The sequence below is a fragment of the Hirundo rustica genome, chromosome W (genome assembly GCF_015227805.2).
Source record: "Hirundo rustica isolate bHirRus1 chromosome W, bHirRus1.pri.v3, whole genome shotgun sequence".
Taxonomy (NCBI): domain Eukaryota; kingdom Metazoa; phylum Chordata; class Aves; order Passeriformes; family Hirundinidae; genus Hirundo; species Hirundo rustica.
This window is the reverse complement of record NC_053487.1, coordinates 1735983-1762615: the sequence shown is the minus strand read 5'-3', so window position 1 is coordinate 1762615 and position 26633 is coordinate 1735983. Positions and strand designations below refer to the sequence as shown.

The 26633-nt window shown below is 42.6% G+C and overlaps 1 protein-coding gene across 1 annotated transcript in view; it reads right to left on the bottom strand.

Annotated features, from left to right (window-relative positions):
• Positions 1-26633, bottom strand: part of LOC120764798 (guanine nucleotide-binding protein G(q) subunit alpha) — a 319804-nt gene that overhangs the window by 32440 nt on the left and 260731 nt on the right. The window contains exon 6 of the mRNA XM_040088826.2: positions 19266-19419. Within this exon, the coding sequence (XP_039944760.1) occupies positions 19266-19419 (154 nt within the window). The remainder of the gene's footprint in view (positions 1-19265; positions 19420-26633) is intronic.

Sequence of the window (26633 nt, the reverse complement as noted above, 5' to 3'; positions counted from 1 at the left end):
GGGAGTAGAATGGTGGAAAAAGTTAGGCTTCTTCCTTTTATGTGCTACAGCTGGTCTAATATTTCTTCCTTGTTTGATTCCCTGTTTCATTCGGCTCATCACCAGTGTGGTACAAGGCATGCAATTAGTGGACATCGACCAAAAGTTGCCTACAACAACAACACCACAAAGGATTATGGTGTTAAAGAAACAAAATAATATAGAAGACCCCTTCAAAGAAGTGAGATTGATTTGTGAAAAAAAATGAGCGAATAATGAAGGCTAGACAACAATGAATATTGCTCGAGCCAAATGAATTATAAAAAGAAAGAGGGAAGATTGTGAAAAGTGCATATTATATGGCTCTATGCAAGATATTTACTATATGTATTATGTTGTATTGATAGTTAATGTTGTATTAATATTTTGATAGTATGGTAAATGTAGTTTTGTAGTTAAAATGTAGTTTTTATGTACCAACCACAGGAAAACGTAAATCTTTCAGAGAAAAAAGAATTTACTACTTCCTTATCAGAAGAGACCAACTTCTCCTGCCTTGCTCAGCCCTGAAGATGCCATAGAGATGAAAGGAAAAAAGTGATACTAACCAGAGACAATTCTTTGTTTGAATGGAATTTATGCATCATGTATGAAATGTATGAATATTCAACAGGCTATTGCTTTTAAGAGATAATCCTTTGTTAACAGGGGTCCTTCTCCGGAGCTTTTTGCTCGGGGAGGCACCCAGACGTCTGTAACTTTGTTTTTATTGTCTCGTATTGTCCTAACCCTAATTGTTCAATTTTTTTACTCTAATTCTATTTTTATAACCATCTTATTTACTATTAAACTTTCAAAATTTTAAAACAAGTGATTGGCATTTTTCACAATTGCTAATGGATACACGAGACCCCCACGGAGGGAACCTAAGTCTCCGTCCTGCTACCAGCTCCAGAGAGGAAGCACTCGCAGTAATACTGGCATCAGCTCCAGCTTCATCACTATTCAGATCAGATGTCATCCCGACTCGTGACCCAGTTGTCTTCTGGATGGAGGTAAAACGAATAGCGATTGAAAGTGGGGATATAGAGAGAGCTGAACTAATTTCTGTACCCATGTCTTTGCCATCATCACAGGACTGGTGGGGCGGGCAGGGCAGGGGAAGCAATTGTAGCATTCCCAGTTGTACGAGGATATTGGACAACCCCTGACAAATACATACCCTTTAATTGGCAAATCCTCTAAGAGCTATGCCAACTGGCTGCTAAACACAGGCTGGGGTTGCCTGCTGTTGCAAATATGCTTCGATTTATAACTGCTAGTAAATTAACCCCCTTTGATATGAAGCAAATTGCAAAATTACTCTGTACTCCAGTGCAATACATGATGTTTGAGTTAGCTTGGAGATCTTATGCAGAGGACCAGGGACTGCAAAATTCAAGAGATTTGCAGCAGGAATCCCTGCTTTGGGGCAGGGATTTCTCAACTTATGGGGCTGTTCCCAATGGAAGATCCACTAACCCAAACATGCCTGAACCCCTTAATCCAAGCCCAAGCAAAGGACTCAGGAATGCAAGCTCTAACAAAAATCACAAACCTATCTGTGCCAACCCGAAGGTATTCAAACATAAGACAAAACCCCAATGAATTATATATGCAGTTCATAGAACATTTGCAGGATGCTATGGAGAAACAAATTGCAAATTGTGAAGCAAGGAGCCAATTAATACTGCAACTAGCATGAGATAATGCAAACGAGGACTGTAGAAAAATCACAGATGCATTACCTAAAGTGAATCCATCTCTAGAGGATATGATAAATGCATGTGCTAAGGTTGGGACTGGATCTTATAACATGGATATGTTAGCTAATTCTATTACAGCTGCTGCTAAACAAACACCCCATTGCTACAAATGTGGACAACAAGGCCACCTGAAGGTAATTTGTCCCCAAAAGTCCCTTCTACAGGGGACGTTTCAAGGACAAAAGGGAGCAAATGCAAGCTGCAACCAATGTGGGAGGTCCAGACATGCCACCTGTAGGAAATAAAGGCACAGAAAGCTCTCAAAACCTTGTGCCTACAGGCCCAGACTTACAAATGAATACAGGGTTTGACTTGAGACCTTGGAAGAGTCTTCCAGATTTAGAGACCAGAAGCAAGAATGTGGATTTGTAGTTTAAGTAGAAACATGTTAAACTAGGTGGTGGAAAGTATTACAGTAGAAAAGTTTGGCTAGAGAATTTGTTACAAAGGTAGTAAGAAGTTTTAAGGTGTAGTACTGTAGGTTTGTGTGTCATTATATGATTTGTTAAGAAGATCTGCACTGCAGCAAAAGATTTAAAACAAAATAACTAATGATTGGTTCAAAGACACCAACGGACATTGGTGCAGTAGTTTACTGGCTAATACATCTTTAAAAGACTGTAACTAGAGATCTTGTGACTACTCACTACTAACCTCTGACTTTTGATGTGAAGACATTCTCACCCTTTCATGAGACTGTAGAAGATAAGAACAATAAATCATGCTTTAACATATCTCTCAGGAGTCCTGTCTCTCAACAATCCTGATAGCAACCAAGGTATGCAAGTCCAAATTTCATGTTAATGGTCAATTTCTCAAGGACCAGGGAAATGGGAAACCCAGCACGAAAGGGAATCGTGCGATGACACAAGTAATTTCCCACCCTCCGGTACAAGCCTGTGTGACCAACTCACAGCAAGGACAAGAGGATCAGCTGGCATGGATGTTTCCACCTCAATCCTAATAACCATAAGCTCATTACAGGTATATAAAGTCCCTCTCAAGACCCAGGGGCCCATAGGGAAAGGACTTAGTGCACTGCTTTTAGGAAGATCCAATACCACGCTGCAAGGTATCTTTGTGCACCCCGGTGTCACAGATGCCGACTTTACAGGAAAAATACAAGCCACAGTGTGCTGGTTTATCACAGAAGTGATTTTTTCCAAGGAAATTATAGCAAAAAACCCCCCAGTTAGTGACTAGCTTTGTTGACAGCTTGATGGACCAATTAAATATGGGAAATGCCTCCTGGCTACACAGGTTAAAAATCAGAAGAATTCTGGGAAAAGTCCTTTTCCTCCTGACCTCAGGACAGGTAACAGGGGTGGCAGGGCTGGCCTCGATCTGCCATGTGGTCCCTGGGCCTGGCAGGCTGGCCAGGCCCTGCCCCTGCAGCCATCTCAGCCAGATTGGGCCTGATAACTCCCAGGCAGAGGGAGGGGAGGAGAGTATGCCCTGTCCCAGCCAAGACCGGGCCCTATCTGCTGCTAACATTTATTGCTACGCCAAGCCCCCCTCCCCCCCCCCCCCCCGCCTTCCTCCAGTGGCTGCCAAACAGAGAAGGCGAGGGGGAAGCCCAGCCGCACGAGAGATCCTGGCTCCAGGCTGTGCTGGGGCTGGAGCTACCACCTTTGACCATTTCCCAGGGAAGAACCAGCATGCCCTCTGCAGACCTGGGAGAATGTTAACTCTTTCCTTGCACAAATGAAGCCTGCAAAGCACTAACCTTTCTCTGAGTGAGAAAATAGCCAAAGTGGGAGACACGTAAAGAGACACTATGAAGATATTGGTGTCAGTTAAGGAAGAGTGGCATCTTAGATGAGATGGAGAAGATGCTTTGGTTTTTGGGCTAAAAGTCTTTTGTGAGCCGTGGTAACAGACTGTAATATGCTAGAATATCCCTTTAAACCGTGGAGAAAATATGCATTGGGGAGATGATGAGAATATTCAGATTGTAGATTTGAGCAAAGGTATTTGTGATGGACTAAGTAAATGTTGAAGTAGCTGTGATCTAATGGAGAATTTTGAACAGAGGAAGACAGAGAGAAAGATATGAAGCTCACTGCCCCCAGGGAAAAGAAGACCTCTGTTTCTTGAGATGAAGATAATTTTAAAGATAGCTGAAGAAAATCCTTTGCTTTTGGAACTGTTCATCTTTAAAATTATACCCCAATGAACTTCATGGCCCATATGCAGCCACAGGAAAGGCTGCATGATATGGGAGGGATTTCACAACTGTTTTTGTGAGAGTTAAAAGCCACAAGTGGACTGTTCTTTCTTGTGAAAAGTTACCATAACAGACCAAAAGAGACTTCTCTCTCTAAAAGGACTGATGAAATACTATTTTATAAGTGGTACTGACCTAGAGTTACAAATTTTGTCTTTATAAATTGTCTGTGAGAAAGAAAAGAAGTTGTTGGGGAAGAGGGAAGTGTTTTAAAGGTTTTATTCTAATTCTTATTAATTTTTTCTCTCTTATAGTTTTGTTAATAAACCAGTCTTTATACCTTTTAAGTTTTGAGCCTGCTTTGTTTTTCTCCTAATCCTATCTCACAGCAGAAAAAGAGTAAATAATTCTGGGACACACTCAAATTATGGCACTAATTTTAAAAAACAGAAATTGGTAAATGTGAAACCACGACATGGTATCAACCCCTACTCCACCTGTGACTGTCCCCGCTGAAACCACAATTGCTCAACTCATTCCTTTAAAGTCTTCTGTCCCCAAAACAGAGCCCAGGGAGCGAGGAGACCATGGCTTCGGATCAACAGGACAGCCCCAGGTGTACTGGATGCATGTCATAGGTGACAAAAGACCTAATATGGTTTGTACTGTTACAATGCCTCAAGCAAAGCCTTCACAGAGAAAGGTTAGTGGGATGATTGACACAGGCAGATGTCACCATGTCATGGGTTAGTACAGTTTGGTTTTTTAGTTATAGAAGAATGTAAAATAATTTTCCAGGTCAGGACTTGGGAATTTCTTTAGAAAAGACAGCAACCTATTAGAGAGTTAGTTGGAATATTGGCGTCTGTTCTAACTACTGAAATTGCTAGCTGTGACTTTGGGAAGTACTATATAAAACCTTGTGAATTTCTTGTAGGTGGGTCCTTTTTCTTCTTTCTTTTGGTTAGAGAGAGACAGGTAACATTGAGTTGAGCCTGCTGCTCCCCCCTTTTTTGGGGGAGCTGGCCTGAGACCTGGCCGGATTCTATTGGTTCCCGGGTGAAGGGGGGGGGAAGGAGAGGTTGCTGTTTTGTAACAGCTACTTTCTTCAGACTTCTTTGGAGCAGGGAGAGATCTCTGCTGGGCTCCTGATAAGAGCTATGGGCACTATTTGGACTGAAGTCACCCCGATTTAGACCGAGGGGTGGGCTGAGAAGGCATTTATGATCTTGCCTGTTTTTTTATGATTCTGGACTGCTTAAATGCTCTGATTTCTAATGTTTCTGTAAGTTCTTCCTCCCTCACCAGCGGGGCCTTGAACATCTAACACCACGAGCTACAGAGAGAGACAAAGACTCCGAGCAGATTTAACTCTTTTTTAGCAACATGAAGCTTCCAGAGCTTAGCCCTTCTCTGAGAGAGTAAGAAAAGACAAAGTGAACATAAAGAACAACAGCATAAAGTTAGTAGAGCAAGAGTGAAAAGAATATTAAGACAGAGGGTTGAAGGGTTGGTTGTTCTATTCTTACTTGAGCCATGGAAATGAACTCTATATTTAGATCATTCCTTTAAATCATGGGAAAGATATGCATTTGGGGAGATGATTGTTTAGATTTGTGTGTAGATTTGAGCAAAAGTGTTTGTGATGAACTAAGTAATATCTTATAAGATGCTTAAACAGAGATAAAGATGAGAAGCCCCCTGTGCCAGTAAAGAAGTAAGAAGATATCTCTGTACCTTAAGGTGAAGAATGCTTTGCTTTAGAGTTATTCATCTCTAAAAAGTGACACCCCAGTATGCAAAAGTCTAAGACCTATGACTCATAAGCAGCTTAGGAAACTGCTCCTGGGAGGGTCACAAAGGCAGGTTTCGCGGGGCAGTTGTTTTTGTGACAGTTTAAAACCCACAAGAGAACTGTTCTAAGTTGTCAGTGGGATCCATGACTCGAAAAGATACTCTTCTCTTAATGAATTAATGAAAGACTATTATCAAATAATGAAACTGACTGAAAATTACAAGTTTTGTCTCTTTATGCTGTTTTGTAAGAAAGTGAACAGTTTGTAAGGGGAGGGAAGAGTTTTTTTGAAGTTTCATTCAGTTTTAGTTTTTTTCCCCAACTTTCTTTTTTTCTATTCTTTTAGTGTATGTTAATAAAACTATTTGTTAATTTTAAGGTTGAGCCTGCTTTATTTTTCTCCTAGTCTCTCTCCCACAGAAAAAGTAAGTACCAAGACCAAAATTTAGTAAATGTGAAACCACTACACGCCATCATCCCTACCAACATATGGCCTTCATCATGGCCTACCATACCTGCGGGATCTGCCATTGCTGGCATCGGAGGGACCACACAGAGCTACTTGAGTAGCAATCCTGTGTTGGTTAAAAATCCTGATGGCCAAGCAGCTACAATTCAGCCATACATCACTGCTGCACCACTAAACTTGTGGGGGAGGGATATTCTGTCTGCATGGGGAGTCTGGGTAGGGACAGATTTTTAATAGGGGCCACTGCATTAGAAAACATAAGGTATCCCACATTAGCTCTAAAGTGGCTTACTACTCAACCTGTGTGGGCACTGCAGTGGTCTGTTGAAAAGGAAAAACTAGATGCCCTAAAAACCCCGGTGCAAGAACAACTAGTTCAAGGATACACAGAGCCATCTATGAGCGCTTGGAACACCCCGGTATTTGTTATAAAAAAGAAATCTGGTAAATGGAGGCTACTCCATGACCTGAGAAAAATCAATTCTGTGGTGGAGAGCATGGGCACTTTGCAGCCTGGTATGCCATCTCCTACAATGATACCTGCCTCCTGGGACATCCTGATTGTGGACCTAAAAGACTGTTTTTTCATTATTCCATTGCACACAGATGATACCCCAAAGTTTGCTTTTACAGTACCTTCCATTAATAATGCAGCACCAGTGCAACATTATCAATGGAGAGTTCTTCCCCAGGGCATGAAAAACAGCCCCGCAATTTGTCAATGGTACGTTGCACAGGCACTCTCATCAGTGAGAGAACAATTTCCAGGGGCATACTGCTACCACTACATGAATGATATTTTGAAAGCAACCCAAACCAAAAAAGAACTCTCACAGATTCGGTCAAGCCTGTTGCAAGCATTAAAAACTTTTGGGCTGCAAGTAACACCAGAAAAGGTACAGCAGCAGCCACCTTGGAAGTACTTTGGACGCAAAATTATGGATCCGACTATACAGCCACAAGCAATCCAGCTCTTAACCAAAATCCAAACTCTAAATGACGCACATAAACTTTTGGGTGCTATCAACTGGGTCAGACCTTACCTAGGATTGACCAACTCTCAATTAGCACCCTTATTTGGCCTCCTAAAAGGTGATCCTGAGTTAATTTCCCCCAGAAAATTAACCCCAGAGGCAAAAGCCGCTCTCAGAACAGTAGAGCAAGCTATCACAGACAAGTGTACCAGATATGCCAAGAGATGTGTATTACTGTGTTTATTCTCATTGTTAACTTTCACCCTACTGGTATTATTGGGCAGTGGGATACTCACCGGCCAGATTCTTTACATATACTGGAGTGGATGTTTTTACCTTATTAACCAAAATGATGGCACCCACAGTCTTTGAATTGATTGCACAATTATTAATCAAATGCCGCCAAAGGTGTTTACAATTGAATGCTAAAGATCCTTCAAAAATTATTATTCCTGTGACACAAGAGCAATTTGAATGGTGTTTTGCTAACTGCACAACCTTGCAAAGTGCCTTGAAAAACTTCTCAGGACAAATTACCATCTACCCGGCCATAGATTGCTGAAGTGGAGAAATTGCATTCTCTCTAAAACCTCTAAATAGCCAAACACTCCTAAAAGGTGTTACAGTGTTTACTGTTGGTTCTGAAAAAACGGGTGTCCTAGGGTGACTTTATGATGCTTGTAGCCCCAATCATCTGTTCTGTTTGTGCTGAATATTGAGTTCTGTGCCTTTAAGACTGGTTCTAAGAGCAAGGAGAAGTGCAGAGTTTGTTTTGAGAAAACTGCCTGACCAAGAAATGATGAGGGAGGTTCTCCCTTGCAGTCTCTGGGAACGGGTCCTGGGAAGTGTGGCACAAAGATATCTGTGTGCAGATGATCTCTATATGCAACAAACCCAGTAGAAGACCATTGAACAAGGGATTCAGTGCTTGAGAGAAATGGCTGTGCTGAAGATTGTCTTCTCAGATGACCTAAACACTAGGAACCCCAACTTAGTACCAGGTACACCTGTGATGTAGTGAAAACTTGTACAACTTGGGCCACAAGAATACTCTTCTGCTTTAGCAATAATGAAGCAGGATGACACAGAGGAGACTGTGCTTGATATGACGAAGAAGCTCCGAGCATATGCAGATGCCGTGCATGGTCCAACACATGCAAGAATCGCAGCTCTGGAAATGCATATGCAGAAATTAGAAGACAAGATGGAGAAGAATAACAAAAAACTCAGGGAGGAAATGAAAGAGGGCTTTCTCCAAATCTCTGCAGTACAGATCAGAGGTTCTGGCACCACACACAAATGTCCCCCAGATAAAGAGGGAAAAGGCATCCCATGAGCTAAGCTGTGGTCCTTCCTGCTTGATTGTAGAGAAGACATGAGAAGATGGGATAGAGAATCTACTGATGCTATGGCACAGCAGCTACATGAATTGTTAGACAGCAAGACTATGAGAGGAAGTTCTACCAAGAAGGAAGTAGCACCGGTTACCCGGGGAAATAAGGATAATCAGGCTAAGAGGGGCCCTGCCTCTAGCCAGGTAGAGGCTAGGGAAAACCGTGTTTTTTAGACTGTGTGGATTCTTTGGCCTGCCACATTAGAAACACAAAAATATGAGACCTTAGTTGACACTGGTGCACAGTGCACATTACTCCCATGAAGACATGTGGGGGAAGAATCTGTTTCCATTGCTGGCGTGACAGGGGGTTCACAAGATTTTACTTTGGTGGAAGCTGATGTGAGCCTGACTGGAAATGAGTGGAAGAGATACCCTATTGTGACTGGCCCAGAGGCTCCATGCATTTTGGGCATAGACTTCCTCCAAAATGGGTATTTCAAAGACCCAAAGAGATTCTAGTGGGCATTCGGGATAGCAGCTGTAGATACAGGGGGTGTTAAGCAGTTGAATACCTTACCTGGACTATCAGAGAACCCATCTGCTGTAAGTCTTCTGAAGGTGGAAGAGCAACGAGTGCCAATTGCCACTTCGACAGTGCATCGCCGACAGTACAGAACAACTCGAGATGCTGTGATCCCCATCCACGAGATGATCCATGAGCTAGAGAGGCAAAGGGTGGTCAGCAAAACCCACTCACCCTTCAACAGCCCCATTTGGCCTGTTCCTAAATCTGAAGGAGAATGGAGATTGACTGTGGACTATCGTGCCTTAAATGAAGTGACTCCACCACTGAGCGCTACTGTGCCAGACATGTTACAGCTCCAGTACGAGCTGGAGTCCAAGGCAGCAAAGTGGTACCCCACAACTGACATTGCCAATGCATTTTTCTCCATTCCGCTGGCAGCAGAATGCAGGCCTCAGTTCGCCTTCACATGGATAGGAGTGGAGTACACCTAGAACTGATTGCCCCAGGTGTGGAAACACAGCCCCAACGTCTGCCATGGACTGATCCAGGCTGCACTGGAAAAGGGTGAGGCTCCGGAACATCTACAGTACATCGATGTCAGCATTGTGGGGGGGAACACGGCAATGAAAGTATTTGAGAAAAGAGGGAAAATCATCCAGATTCTCCTGGAAGCCAGTTTTACCATCAAGAAGAGCAAAGTCAAGGGACCTGCTCGAGAGATCCAGTTCCTGGGAGTAAAGTGGCAAAATGGACATTGTCAAATTCCCACCGAAGTCATCAACAAGATCACAGTAATGTCTCCACCAACCAAAAAGAAGGAAACACCAGCTTTCCTAAGCATCATAGGTTTTTAGAGAATGCACATTCCTGAGTACAGTCAGGTTGTGAGCCCTCTCTACCTGGTTGCCCGCAAGAAGAACAGTTTCCAGTGGGGCCCTGAGCAGCAACAAGCCTTTGCCCAGATCAAGCAGGAGATCACTCATGCAGTAGCCCTTGGCCCAGTCAGGATGGGACCAGATGTGAAGAATGTGCTCTACTCTGCAGCCGGGAACCATAGTCTGTCCTAGAGCCTTTGGCAAAGGGTGCCTGGTAAGACTCGAGTGTTGGGGGTTAAGTTTTCCTGTGGAATTTTTCCCCCCCATAAGTTGCTAGGAGACTAAATATTGATAGTTAAAGGGTGCTTGACCCGGAAAAAAGGGAGTTGATCACTTAGTTTAGGGGGAAGAAAAGGCTCCCGGGAGTTGAGGGTGGGGGGTTGTTGTTTTTTTTCTTGGCTCTCGGTTTTCCGGGAAGAAGACGGTCGAGCCACTGGTGGCTGCGTAGATTCCATGGTTAACGGAGGGGTTCGGTCCTGAGAATTCTATCATCTGTTGGAGCGCCCAGGAATTCGGAGTTTTTTCACCTGCCCTGCTGGATTTTGGGTCAGCCCGAGTCCAGCCGCTGCGGCTTCTCTGGCACTGCTCACTTCGCCTGCCAGGACACCCCCCTGCCTGCTGAGGACAACCCCCCGTTTCCAGCCATCAGCACCGGACTTTCCATCGTTTGCCCCTCAGAGTTCTTAGTTCTGTTTTACTATTATTATAATTGCTGTTGTTGTTTGTCTGTCCTGTTATAGTTACTAGTAAAGGACTGTTATTCCTTTCCCCATAGCTCTGACTGAAAAGTTTTTTTTAATCTTCCAAATTATAATAACACGGAGAAAAGGATTTGAATTCCCCATTCCTAGAGAGGCCTGCCTCTCCCTAGCAGATACCTGTCTTTTCAAACCCAGATATTGAGGCCGACTGCTGAGATTCTGGAGTCAAAGCTACCGAGGGTCTGAAGCCAACTATACTCCAACAGAGAAGGAAATCTTAGCCGCCTATGAAGGAGTCCAAGCTGTCTCATAGGTAGTAGGCATTGAAACACAACTCCTGCTGACACCTCGACTACCAGTGCTGGGATGGATGTTCAAAGCAGAGGATCCCTCTCTCTACCCACCATGCCACCAACGCCACATGGAGCAAATGGATTACCCTCATTTCACAGCGTGCCTGTATTGGAAACCCGAATCGCCCTGGGATTTTAGAAATAATTACAAATTGGCCTGACAGACAAAACTTTAGTTTCACCGATGAAGAAGAAGAAGAGCAAGTGACACATGCTGAAGAAGCTCCACCGTACAACCAATTGCCAGCAGAAGAAACATGCTACGCCCTTTTCACTGACGGTTCCTGTCGTATTGTTAGGATGAAACAAAAGTGGAAAGCAGCGGTATGGAGCCCCACACAACAGGTTGCACAAGCTACTGAAGGAGAAAGTGGGTCAAGCCAACTCTCTAAGCTCAAAACTGTTCAACTGGCCCTGGACATTGCTGAAAAAGAGAAGTAGCCAAAGCTCTACCTCTATACTAATTAGTGGATGGTAACCAATGCTCTATTGGGATGACTGAAGTGGAAAAAGGCTAATTGGCAGCATAGGGGAAAACCAATTTGGACTGCTGATGAGTGGAAAAACATTACCAGTCGGGTAGAGAAGCTACCTGAGAAAGTCCATCATATAGATGCCCATGTCCCCAAGAGTCGAGCTAATGAGGAGCACCAAAACAACCAACAAGTAGATCAGGCTGCAAAGATAGAGGTATCAAAGATAGACTTAGATTAGCAACACAAGGGAGAGTTGTTCCTAGCTCGATGGGCCCACGATGCCTCCGGTCATCAGGGTGGAGATGCCACCTATAAGTGAGCACAAGACCGAGGAGTGGATCTAACCATAGACAGTATTTCTCAAGTTATCCATAACTATGAGACGTGTGCTGCGATCAAGCAAGCCAAGCAGGCGAAGCCCCTATAGCACAGCGGGAAGTGATCCAAATATAAGTATGGAGAAGCCTAGCAGATTGATTATATTATACGGCCCCAGACACACCAAAGTAAGCACTATGTACTCACAATAGTAGAAGCCACCACAGGATGGCTGGAGACCTACCCTGTGCCTCACGCTACTGCCCAGAACACCATCCCGGGCCTTGCAAAACAAGTTCTTTGGAGGCATAGTACCCCTGAAAGAATTGAGTCAGACAATGGAACTCATTTCAAGAACAGCCTCATCAACAACTGGGCTAGGGAACATTGAGTGGGTGTACCATATCCCCTATCACTCACCAGCTGCTTGGAAAGTGGAAAGATACAATGGACTGTTAAAAACCACCCTGAAAGCACTGGGTGGGGGATCATTCAAAAATTGGGTGCAGCATCTAGCAAAGGCCACTTGGTTAGTTAACACCTGAGGTTCCACCAACAGAGCAGGCCCTGCCCAATCTGATCCCCTACATACAGTAGATAGAGAGAAAGTCCCAGTAGTACGTGTAAGAGGTTTGTTAGGGAAGACAGTTTAGATCAATTCTGCTTCAAGTACAGACGAACCCATCCATGAGATTGTCTTTGCTCAAGGACCAGGTTGCACATGGTGAGTAATGCAGAAAGATGGAACCACACAATGTGTACCCTAGGCAGATCTGATTGTTGGGTGAAAACTGTGTGTAATTATCACTGTGTGCTGCATGTTACTGCCCCTGTCTGTATGTAGCTTTATATTGTATATTGTTTTTATATAGATATATGTGTGTGTAAAGCTAAAATATATTAGTTTTGGTAAGTTGACAATATGGGGATAAGGCGTGGACGTGTATCTTAGGGTGACTTTATGATGCTTGTATCCCCAATCGCCTGTTCTGTTTGTGCTGTATATTGAGTTCTGTGCCTTTAAGACTGGTTCTAAGAGCAGGGAGAAGTGCAGAGTTTGTTTTGAGAAAACTGCCTTACTCCTACACATTCCTCTCCGGACGGGGTGTTTGGCAGAGGCTTAGAGAGACTGCAGGACAGAGATCTTTTTCCTTTTAGTTAGTTTCAGCTAGCTAGGGAAGAGAAGTTCCCTGGACTGTTTTTCTTCCTTTTTTCTTGGAACTGTTTAAACCTGCTCTAGACTGAAAACACCCAGTGGAGTACTGGGGGCTTGCACCTGCGGCCCATCGGGGCCTGGGCCTTGGCATTTTCCAGCAGCGCTGGAGGGACTGGGACTGATGAGAGACTGAGAGAGAGCCGAGCTAGATTCACAGCAAGAACTTTCTCAAATTGTCATCTCACTCCAGAAGGAGAGGTTTTATTGTTTCATATTATTCATTCTTTATACTTGTATGCACTTTGTTAAGTAAAATAGTTTTTTCCAACTTTTCTCCAAAGAAGTTTTTTACCTGACGGGTTAGAGGGAGGGGCCATTTGGGTTTGCTTCCCAGAGGGATCCCATTCAGGGGTTTTCTCCCAAATTTGTCCCTAAACCAGGACAACAGGAAAGGCCATTGTAACATGGAAAGAGGAAGGTGAATGGCAAATGTTGGAAGGTTATGAGAGTGGATCACCTCAGTTGGTGGAGCTATATGCTGTAGCTATAGCTTTCCTACGTTTTTCCCACTTTCCTTTAAATGTTGTGATTGGCTCTGCCTATGTTGCTTATATCACACAGAGATTAGAATGAGCACTACTAAAGAAAATTGACAATGCACAATTATTTAACTTACTAAAAACTCTGTGCCATACTATCCAAGCCAGAACTTGCCTTTATTACACATTACACATCCGAAGTCAAACAAATTTACCAGGTTTCATCACAGAGGACAATGCCCGAGGAGATAGGCTAGCTGACCCTGCTTGGACAGCACCACAGCCAGATATGCTGGCACAAGCAAAGGCATCACATGATTTTTTCCACCAAGGTGTTTGGGCCTTACAGTGACAGTTCCAGCTGTGAAACACAGAGGCTAGTAATATAGTTAACACCTGTGCTGACTGCCAAGGCCAGACTGCACCACTGCAGATGGGGGTAAACCCTCGTGAACTACGTGCTTTGCAAATCTGGCAAACTGATGTCACACATATCCCTGAATTCAGATGTCTAAAATATGTACATTTATCCATTGATACTTTTTCATCAGCAATATGGGCTGTAGCATACACAGGAGATAAAGGTCAGGATGCCATCACACATTGGCGGTCAGCCTTTGCTGCTTTAGGTATCCCCCATACCATCAAAACAGACAATGGTCCTGCATACATTTCACAGAAAACAAGACATTTCCTACAGCTCTGGGGTGTCACACCACACTGGTATTCCCCACTTAGGAACAGGACATGCCATTGTGGAGAGATCACATGGCACTTTAAAACGTATACTTGAAAAACAAAAGGGAGGAATGTGTGTCAAATCCCCACAGAGCAGGGTAGCTAAAGCAATCTATACACTAAATCATCTGAGAGTATTAGAAAAGTCCCAGAATCCAGTCATTTTAAATCACTTGCTATCACTACAATCATCCAGCAATGATCAGTCACCCAAACCCAAGGTAATGGTATGAGACCTTATCACCAATAGGTGAGGCGGCCCCTGGAACCTCATTACCTGGGGACGAGGAAATACCTATGTTTCCACGGACACTGGAATGCATAGGGTACCTGCCAGATGTGTCCATCCTGCCCTATGTCCTGTCAGGGACCACAAGCAGCATCCTCCTGATGGCCCGTCAACAGACGTCATGGAGCCATGTGTGGGGAACAGTGATGGAAACAACTTGTTCACCTACCTCATGGAAATCTGGGACACTTCAAGTGACAGTTCATTTAAGGATTCTATTTGTTTACAAATTATTCTTTCTTTTTAAAAATTATTTTTCTAGTAGTTGGGGTTTTTCTTTTTATGGTTCTAAGGGTTAAATGGTTTCTTGTTTTTTAGTGTTAAGTTGTAACTTGTAACTGTAAATAGTTAACCTGTGGCATGTTAGCCTGAAGGATTATGATCTTGCCTGACAGCTCCTGGAAGTGGGTGTTGCAACTCCAGTGGTACACAGGACACACCGCTGGCTGAGGGGAGCTAGGTTTGTCAAAATTGTGTGGAAAATCTCATTCAAATTAGACCCATGCTGTCTTCACAGAATCACAGAATCACAAAATCACAGAATTTTTAGGTTGGAAGAGACCTTCAAGATCATCGAGTCCAACCCATCTCTAATACCTCAACTAGACCATGGCACCAAGTGCCACATCCAGTCTTTTTTAAAACACTTCTAGGGATGGTGACTCCACCACCTCCCCAGGCAAGCCATTCCAGTACTTTATCACTCTTTCAGTGAAAAACTTTTTCCTAATATCCAGCCTATATCTCCCTTGTCGCAGCTTGAGACTGTGTCCTCTTGTTCTGTCTGTTGTTGCCTGAAGAAAGAGACCAACCCCCAGCTGACCACGGCCACCCTTCAGGAAGTTGTAGAGAGTGATAAGGTCACCTCTGAGTCTCCTTTTCTCCAGGCTAAACAACCCCAGTTCCCTCAGTCATTCTTCATACGGCTTGTGCTCCAAGCCCCTCACCAGCCTTGTTGCCCTCCTCTGGACACTCTCAAGCATCTTAGCGTCCTTCCTAAACTGAGGGGCCCAGAAGTGGACACAATACTCAAGGTGTGGCCTCACCAGTGCTGAGTACAGGGGAAGAATAACCTCCCTGCTCCTGCTGGCCACGCCGTTCCTGATACAGGCCAGGATGCCATTGGCCCTCTTGGCCACCAGGGCACACTGCTGGCCCATGTTAAGCCGGTTGTCGACCAGTACCCCCAGGTCCCTTTCCTCCTGGGCACTGTCCAGCCACACCGTCCCCAGCCTATAACGTTGCAGGGGGTTATTGCGGCCAAAGTGCAAGACTCGGCACTTGGACTTATTAAACCTCATCTTGTTAGACTCTGCCCATCTGTCCAACCATTCCAGGTCTTTCTGCAAAGCCCTTCGTCCTTCCAACAGGTCGACACACGCTCCCAGCTTAGTGTCATCTGCAAATTTACTAATGAGAGACTCCATGCCTTCATCCATGTCATCAATAAAAATACTGAACAGAACTGGCCCCAGCACAGACCCCTGAGGGACACCACTGGTGACTGGCCGCCAGCTGGATGCAGCACCGTTCACCACCACTCTCTGGGTCTGGCCATCCAGCCAATTCCTAACCCAGCGAAGAGTGCTCTTGTCCAAGCCACGAGCTGCCAGCTTAGTTAGGAGTATGCTGTGGGAGACAGTGTCAAAGGCTTTGCTGAAGTCCAAATAGACAACATCCACAGCCTTCTCTGCATCCACCAGGTGGGTCACCTGGTCATAAAAGGTGATCAGGTTGGTCAAACATGACCTAGCCCTCCTAAACCCATGCTGGCTGGGTCTGATACCTTGGCCATCCTGTAAGTTCTGTGTGATGGCACTTAATATAAACTGTTCCATTATTTTGCCAGGTACTGAGGTCAGGCTGACTGGTCTATAATTACCAGGATCCTCCTTTGCACCCTTTTTGTGAATGGGTGTCACATTGGCCAGCTTTCAGTCGTCTGGAACCTCATCAGTGAGCCAAGACTGATGGTAGATGATGGAGAGTGGCTTAGCAAGCTCATCTGCCAGCTCTCTCATCACCCTGGGATGGATCCCGTCTGGTCCCATAGATTTATGGATATCCAGGCATTTCAGCAGTTCTCTGACTGCCACCTCTTTGATAATGAGGGGACCATTCTGCTCCCTGACACCATCTACCAGCTCAGGAGGGCAGTTGTCTTGAAGGCAAGTCGTCTCCTCACTAAAAACTGAGGCAAAGTAGTCATTAAGCACTTCTGCCTTCTCCTCATCTGCAGATATTAAGTTCCCTCCCTTGTCCAGTAAAGAACAAAGGTTGGTCTTACCCTTCCTTTTAGCATTAATATATTTGTAAAAACATTTCTTATCCTTTACAGAAGTTGCCATTCTAAGTTCAAACTGAGCTTTGGCCTCCCTAATTTTTTTCCTACATGCTTTAGCAGCTCCCTTAAATACTTCCTGAGAGACCTGACCCCCCTTCCAAAGCTGATACACTGAAGCTGAAGTCTTATGTCACTCTGTCTGCAAAGGGCCCTTGCTGGTAGGATAACAGAGAACACTTTGCATTTTTTAATAAAATGGAAAGGAGGAATTGTCACAGTACAGCTGGTCTGTAGCTGGACAAGATGAATCTGGCCATAACACAAACCCAGTTTGGCTAGCCTGGTTTGTTCTAGAAAAGAAGTAGAACAAGTCCCTGAGTGAACAATGATAGGATAGATTTGAACTCAGACCTCAGCCAACCCTGTTCAAGCCTAGATGCAGAAACACCACTGGCTGGAGAGCTGGTTGGAGAGAAATCCCAACCAATTGGCTATCTAAACCCAGGAAAATCAAATCCCCTATAAAAGAGGTGACCATAATAAACTCAGTGCTGTTTGTTGAGGATGCTCAATGAGTTTGTGTCGTTTCTGTCTCCAACCAATGACCCATAACATAATACTGGTGGATACTAGGTTGAACATGAGCCACCAATGTGCCTTTGACACAAAGAAAGCAAATGGTATCCTGGGCTGCATTAGGAGGAATGTTGCCAGCAGGTTGAGGGATGTGATCCTTCCCCTCTAATCAGCAGTGATGAGACCACACCTGGAGTTCTGTGCCCAGTTCTTGGCTCCTCAGTACAAGAAGACAAGGACATACTGGAGAAAGTCCAGCCGAAAGCCACAAAGATGATTAAAGGACTGGATGAAAGGCTGAGAAACCTGGGACTGTTTAACCTAGAGAAAAGAAGGCTCAGATGGAGTTCTTATCAATGTGTACAAGTACCTGAAGGGAGGGTGCAAAGAAGATGAAGCCAGGCTCTTGTTGATGGTGCCCAGCTACAGAACAATAAGAAATACAGGAGTTTCCATTTGAACATCAGAAACTCCTTTTTTACTGTGAGGGTGACTGAGCATTGGGACAGGTTGCCCAAAAAGGTTGTAGAGTCTCCCTCCTCAGAGATATTTAAAAGCCATCTGGACATATACCTGTGAAGCAGTCACTAGATGACCTTGTTTGAGCAGGGGGGGGGTTGGACTCAATGATCTTCGGAGTTCCCTTCCAACATCAACTCTTATGTACAAATTTTGTCTGGTTTTTCTGGACAAGCATTTAACACAGGTGTACCTCCACTTGAGTGATCATAACAAAAAGGCCCCTATAGCCTTCTCACCTGCAGGATGTCATCTAAGGCACCCGTCACACTTCTAACATGAAAAGATAAGAATATATTCTATTCAACTATTTATTCTCTTCTGTTTAGTACTATCAAACTAAACTTACACTGATTCATAAATAAGTATGGCCTGATCCTGCAGGCTGTTCACTGTGAACACATCCTTTTCTCTCAAACAGGAAAAACATTAAACTTTTTCCTTCTGTCACTATCTAGTTTTGAAAATGAGAGATTTCATCTTGTTTTGTAGCTTTTGAATCTGCTTTTCACTCTCTGGTGTGACAAAAGAGATGTTATTATATGAATCTGATTTTTTTCTCTGTTACCAAATCCTCCATTCAGTTACCTTTGAATACTTAGGTTTTCACCTCAGGAGAACTTTCTCAAAGTACAGCTTCTTTAGAAACAGCTGTTTGTTCCACATAATGTTTTCCAGGATAAGCACATTAAATTTCATATAAGTAACATAAAATTAAAATAATGGAAACAAAGAAGAAATGGTACAATAAAAGCATTGGAGAAGTGATACTGGTTTATCTGAGAACCATTGAGAATTTATGACACTTGTCTTCAGATTTCCAGCCTTAAACAAAAAAAAACCCCAAAAACACAAACACAGTTAAAAAAGAAGAGTATGTGAGATGCTGATTAGAGTGAAAAATGTATTTTTATATAAATTTAGCTTTATACTTCAGTACAAATCCTCACCCCAACTTATGAACAAGGACAGAATAAGGTCCATTGCTAATATGATGTTACTCATCTAGAATCAGTATTTTCACATGAAAGGTACTGCCATCTTGTCTACTATTAATAGAGATATAAGATGAAATCCTAGCAATCTAGAAAGTTCCACAAGACTTCAGTGACTTTAAAATTTTGAAGCATTAAAAACTGTTCTTTTTAATAATTTTTTTCCTTTTCATATAATTAAAAAAAAAACCAAAAAACATGACCAGTAAGTCATTCAACTACAAACTGACCATTTGGTGTACTTAGTACAAATTGTAAAGAAGAAAATGCATTTAATGAAGAATGGGTGATTATCTTTGTCCTAAGAACCTCCAAGCAAAATATGGGCAATGCTATTACATTTGGTCATTACTGCAATTTAAATGGGGCATGAACTCTGGTGGCAGTATACTTACCATCATACTCTGGGAAATAATCAACTAAATGGGAGTACATAATTTTCTCCTCTAAAAGATCTTTTTTATTTAAGAACAGAATGACCGAAGAATTCTGGAACCATGGATATGTGATAATTGTCCTAAAGAGTGCTTTGCTTTCTTCCATTCGATTCTGGAATTTAAAAAGAAAGAGATACATTTATGCAGTTGTGAAAATATATATTTTTTTTAATCAATCAGTGCAACTCCATTTTAGTTGATAAACATATCCATTTCACATTTTCCACCTTCTTACCAAAATGTAAGATTTAACTGATTCATTTACAATTCATAGGTATGTGGTATATTAAATATGCAGGCAGTTTCCTTTTGCAAACTCAGTGGCTCAAGCATGACTATTCTTGAATTGTGGTTCAGTACAATTCTGAAGAACTGTTAGGCTGACATGATGTAGTTAATACAGAGTTAGAACAAATTGAGGTCAGAACCTGGAATTGACTCTACTTGTCTATTATTTGAAAATTCTAAGGCAGGCCTGATTAGCTACTATGGAAGCTTTTTTTAGGAGATGCCTCTTGAAAACAACAGTTTCACCACCAAACAGGCTGTTATGATCCGATTAGTGAGAGATGCCTCTGCTCAAATTAATGTGTAAATGAGACCATATGCCAAAGTCAATAGCAGAGATTTTAAATAATGTAAATGTGAGGTAGAGAGATAGAAAGAAAGAGGGAGACAGAATGAGAAAGAAATTAAGCAAAAGATATCACCACCATGTGGATTCCTGAGGTGTTCTTCACCCTGGTCTTTGGTGGTGGGGGTCCCAGAGTCATTCTATTGGAGGTACCACCTTTATACAGTCCAAGTTCTGGGTATCCAAGGGGTGGTTACAGATGTTCCCACAACTTGGACTGGGATGGATGTAAGCAGTGGCTTCCTTTCCCACAGTCTGCACATTGGAATTTTGTCTGGTGTGCTAATTCCAAACCTTCACCTCTGTTTAGGCCTGGAATTAGCGCCTTCCTTTTTGCCATCCATGCTCATCTCAAGTTCCTGTCGTGGTGGCTTATCTTATGGGAATAGTGTTTTGAGACATGTAATTGCATTCTTTAAGTCCTCACACAGGCTTCTAGAGAACAGAATCAAAGTGAATCTTGCAGATTCTGATGTTGCTGAGCCATAGAATCATAGAATTGTTTAAGTTGGAAAAGGCCTAAAAGATTATAGAGTCCAACCATTAACCTAACACTACCAAGTCTACCACTAAACCATGTCCGTAAGTGCCACATCCGCACATCTTTTAAATACCTTCAAGGGATGGTGACTCAATCACTTCTCTGGGCAACCTGTTCGAATGCTTGATAACCCTTTCAGTGAAGAATTTTTTCCTAATATCCAACCTGAACCTCCCCTGGTGCAACGTGGCCATTTTTGCTTGTTCTGTCAATTGTTACATAGGACAATAGACTGACACTGTTACAACCTCCTTTCAAACACTTGGAGAGCAATAAGGTCTCCCCTGAGCCTTCTATTCTCCAGACTAAAAACATGCATTATGCTCAGCTAGTCCTCATAGGACTTGTGTTCCAGATGCTTCATTAGCTTCATTACTCTTCTTTGGATGTGCCCAAGCACCTCAATGTCTTTCTTGCAGTGAGGGCCCCAAAACTAAACTCAGTATTTGAGTTGTGGCCACACCAGTGCTGAGTACAAAGGGATGAACATTTCCCTAGTCCTGCTGGCTACATTATTTCTGATACAAGCCAAGATACCATTGGCCTTCTTGTCCACCTGGGCACACACTGGCTCATGTTCAGCTGGCTGTCAACCAATATGCCCCACATCATTTTCTGTTGGGCAGCTTTCCAGCCATTCTTCCTCAAGCCTATAGCATTGCACTGGGTTATGACCCAAGTGCAAAACCCAGCACTTGGCCTTGTTGAACCTCATACAGTTGGTCTCAGCCCATTGATCCAGCCTTTCCAGATCTCTCTGCAGAGCCTTCTTACTGTCCAGCAGATCAACACTCCTGCCCAAACTTGGTGTCATCTGCAAACTTACTGAAGGTGCATTCAATCCCATTGGCAAGGTCATTGATAAAGATATTGAGAGGAATGACAAGATTTGTCTTTACAAACAAGCCCTGGGTCAGCTAGTAGATAAAACTAGCACTGAGAGATAAGAGAAACAATGGGAAGGATTCTACTGACTGATGAATGGAAAAGAAGATACTTGCCTTTACAAACAAACCGTAGGTTTGTTTATAAATGGAATTGGATATCGAAAGATGAAAGTAACAATGGGGAAAACCCATAAATCCCATACATTAAAAGGGGAATCTTAGGTCTTAGGCATTTCGGGAAGTCTGTACCTCTCAAGTACCTCAGCCAATGGGGAGAGAGGGAAATGCGGCCGGGAAATTAGGATAAAAAGGAGGCTGCATCCTCCAAAATTTGAGAGTCCCCAGGGGAAATGCCCCATGGCCTCTCCCTTTATTCAAATAAAGTAAAAGGACTCCTCTGTCTCCTTTTTGGACATAAACCTCTGGTGTTCATGGATTAATTTTCCTAATAATATTAAACAGGATTGTCCCCAATACGCAGCCCTAGGGAACACCACTAGTGACCGTCTGCCAATTGGATTTAACTCCATTCACCACAAGTATGTGGGCCCATCCAGCCAGCCAAGTTTTTACCCAGCAAAGAGTATACCAGTCCACCCCATTTCTCATAGACAGTGCTGTGGGAAATGGGGTCAAAGGCTTTGCTAAAGTCCAGGTCAACAACATCCACAGCGGGTCACTTTGTTATAGAAGGAGAACAAGTTAGTTAAACAGAACCTGCCACCAGTACACTTGGGTGGATCCTAACCCAACACCCCATGTCTGCCCAACCCCCCTGGCTCCTACTAAGGCTGTGGAGTTTTCTGTAACATTTTCTTTGCCACCCCAGGGTGTGCTCCCCTCTGTCATTCTAGCCGCCGCTCCAAGGTTCCTGCTACAGCCCATTTCACCATCCAGAGGGGCACTGAGACCAGCTGCCCCAAGAGCTTTGTAAAGGAAGCCCCTTCTCTCTACCGCCGGCTTGCCCGCCTTTGCCCACGTGGAGAGAGGCATCTAAGCTTGTGCTACAGCGCCCCCTGCAGCCGCAGGGGAATCATCGCACCTGCCCTGCCCTCCGGGAGACAACAGTGCCCCTGTCGGCTGTGACCATAACTACACCAAAAGGGAAAATGCTTGACAGCTGAGAGAAGGCTGTTGTGTTTCTGGTTTTGTTTGCTGTTGCTGCTGTTGTGGTTGTTTGTTTGCCCTGTTATACATGCTAGTAAAGAACTGTTATTCCTTTTCCCACATCTTTGCTTGAAAACCCTGTAAATTCAAAGTTATAATAATTTGGAGGAAGGAGGTCACATTTTCTATTCCAAGGGAGGTTCCTGCCTTCCTTGGCAGACACCTGTCTTTCAAACCAAGACATGCAATCAGTTGTATTGATTTCAATGGTGCAAGAATTTCTTTCAAAAAGGAGAAAACCTGAAATATCAACAAAGCTGAACATAAAACATAAGGTCTTAGGTCAATTGTTAAAGCACAATTTTGAAGATTCTTTTTATAACTTTCTAATATACAGATCTAATAACAACATCATAGTTAAAACTTGAGGAGAGTCAGAGAAGGGGAAAAACTGAAGGAGTACATGTCCTAAATTCACGCAGTTGTTTTTTTATCAGTTTTGTTTTCTGTGGTTTCATTTGGGTTTTTTATTGTCATAAACTACACTCACACCATGGACAATAGTATCTCTAACTATTAAGGTTTGAGAAAATAAAATACCTAACATGCTTTAAAGACAGGAGCATACCTATATCTCCTTCTGATGTCTTGGCAATTATAAATCCTGTAGGATTTAGCTCTACTATTCTTTCCCTGTAATTGCTACCTTTGGGTGGGTAGTCTTTCCAAAACTGAGTCCCTCTTTCAGAAGTATATAAAAATATACTTTTTCCTTTTCCCTGTTGTTATAAGGAAGGTAGACAGGATTTTGTTAAACACATATTAAACTCTAAGCACTTTTTAAAAACTGTCCTAAAAGCCATCACTGTAAACCTGAACTTAAAATGTTTTATTATGAAAATCTATTAGCCTCTTTCTATTGAAAGGCTCATATGAATAAAACCTCTCGCTTTTTGTAGTTTGATAGAATCAGAAAGCTTAAAAGAAAGCAGAGGCATAACAAAAGAAGCAAAGAGATGAAATGTTATAGCTTAAACACTGATAGAATACTAATAGAAAGTAATGGACTTTTAATGAAAATATTACAGTTTGAATGTATGAGTTTAAAGATATTCTGTTGAACTTGTCACTCATATTAACAATGAGAAACAAGTGCAGTAAATTTATTTTGGAGTAGCTGATAAATATTCAATTTAAGCCTACAGGATAAATATTAGGACAATTAATTTCTTACTGTTATGAATGTCATTATTATTATTATTCCTGGGCAACCTGCTTTAGCTGACCTTGCTTAAACAGGGAGGTTGGACTAGATCATCTCAAGATGGCCCTTCCCACTTCAATCATTCTGTGATTCAGCAAAGTACTTAAGTGTAATTCTAACTGTAAATATGTATTTCTGCAAAACTAATCCTTTGCTTATCATTAGACATGAGAGAAATTGTGTTGTAAGATGGCCTGTTAGGAATTGAATAGGAAAATTTCATCATATGCGCATCTGTTGCTGAATAGCTCTTCCCAAGAGGGAACCTCCTACATTCTTTGTGCTATGATACCAGGACACTTACATTTGGAGAATTTTCCCTTTATTTCACCATAAATTACTCATTAAAAAATTAGGAGCAGGAATTTACAGTTTATTTCCCGAATCAGACATCATACAATACTGCTGGTCATATCCAATGCAGAGTTTGACTACATGGGTAGCTTCAGAGTAAGGGTTAGGTCTATCAATGGTAAAACACCACAGTTAGATGAGAGCCATTACTTTTATAACCTAAGAGAACATAACGAGTGTGACTGTGTAGCAGAGATACTGATGCATTGCTGAGACCATTAGGTACCACTGAACAACCAATGGTCACATATTTAATCTGTTGAAATGTGAACATCTGTAAGTACTCACACATATCCCACTGAAACACCACTAAAATGACAGTAGAATATTATACCAGAAGTGTGAGCTGAAATTAACCTCTGAAGCCCATCTAGTCCAGCCTTTCACTCAAGTACAGTTATTAGCAACACAAGATCAAGTCAGTCATTGCTTTGTCTAGGAAAGTCCTCTAAGAATGGAGATTTTGCCACCTCTCTAAGTTCCCTTTTCCAGTGTTAAACTAATCTCCAAGGGAAAATGGTTTCCTACAAACACATTAACTACCTGTTTGTATGGCTGAATAAATATGAACTAGTTCTAGAAATAGAGATGGGATAACGAGGAATATAGGGGAATGCCTCTATTAGGGATCTGACCTTATAGCAGATGCAGTGTGAAGGAAGCCTTGTCAAACCAAGCAAGACAGTATGGCTCTTTGAAGAGAGGACAGGAGCAGTGGGGAGCAGGCAGCATTTAATATTTCATTCAATCTCTAGCTCTGATTTTATGAGCCAGCTCTACCTCACAAAATTGCTTTCAGCAAAAGCCTATTTCAGCTGCAATAGAAAATCACAGAATCATTAGGTTGGAAGAGACCTTTAAGATCATCGAGTCCAACCCATGCCCTAACACCACCTCAACTAAACCATGGCACTGAGTGCCACATCCAATCTTTTTTTAAACACATCTGGGGATGGTGACTCCACCACCTCCCCAGGCACACGTTTCCTGTACTTTATAACTTTTTCAGTAAAAAAACTTTTTCCTAACATCCAACTGATGCCTTAAGCTTTAGCTTTCATATTTCCAGATTCTGTGCTACCTAGGGATGTCATTTTGAGCCTCATATTAAGTGCCAGTAAGCTCTCTTCACAGAGTAGGTAGACAAAACAAACCCTTTTCCTGCTGAGGACCAGGGACAACTTTCAGCCCAACAGCATAAACAACAGTGGACTGAAGAGAGAAAACAAGAAGGATGAGACCTCACAACCTGAAGCTGTAATTGGACAATTAAACCCCAATATGCAAATGGACCAAAACTTATAAAAATGTAAGATCTTGTGACCGGTTAGCCATTTTGTGACCATTCTGAGTCCACCTTGGGTGTAGCCCTGGTCAGGCTCCTGTCCTGCCCAAGGTGGATCCTGGAGGCCTTTCAGTAATTATCTACTTTATTTTTTAGCTCTGTCTAGTCTCTGTTTCAGGTCAGCCTTTCCAAGGCATCGCAACCTAAATTTCCCTTGGCACAGTTTAAGACTATCCTCTCATTTTGTCAGCTGCTGCCTGGAAAATGAGACCAACCCCCACCTGATTACAACCACCTTTCAGGTAGCTGTAGAGAGTGAAAAGGCTGCAGACAGAAATTTGTGAATAGTTAATGTACAGAAGTGCGCAGCTGGAGCTCACTCAAGGCTTCTCAGTGGCTGACAGACTTTCATAGCAGTTTTGCCAACCTTCACAACCCCCTTTGATAGCCGCAAGTTTGTTGTCGTCTCCTTCACAGAGATGATGCTGACAGGTCAGTAATTTCCAGGGTCCTCCTTTCAACCCTTTTTAAAAATGAATGCAATGTTTCCCTTTTTCCAATCACCTGGGACTTTTTCTGACTGCCATGACTTTTCAAATATCATGGAGATAATTCAAAAAGTATAGTGTTCTTTGTTAAAGCATACTACAAGGAAAAAGACTTCAGACAATATCATGCAATGGACTATTTAAAAAGAGAGTAGGGCATCTTACAAAATTCATACTGTTTAATTTGACCATGAGCAGCAGCAGAACACTGCAAGTTTTTGAGTCAGATCTCTAACACATGACAGGTACAAATATCAAAGAAGGATTAGATTCTATCATAGTATCACACTGATGCTATCTATAAGAAAAAAGTAGGGCATTTATACACACTCTGAATTTTGTGTTGAAATTTTAATATTCTTTCACAGTTCAAAGTTTATTTGAAATATGTAGAGTGTGAAAAAATATCCATTGAGTGATTACCAAAGCTACCAAGTTCAATCATTGTCTTCCTTAATGAACCTGTCACATCTCAGTGAGGAATAAGAATAATATTTATTGTTAATTTAAGGGAAGAAATGTTTTCATATTTCTGCTGCACCCACATTCTGACAAAAATACAATTTGTTTTATGTGGACCTGCTCTAACAGATCTATGTCTTTCTTGTGCTGAGGACCCCAGAGCTGGACACAATACTTCAGGTGGTGTCACATAAGAGCATAGTAGAGAGGGAGAATCACCTCCCCTGACTTGCTGGCCACACTT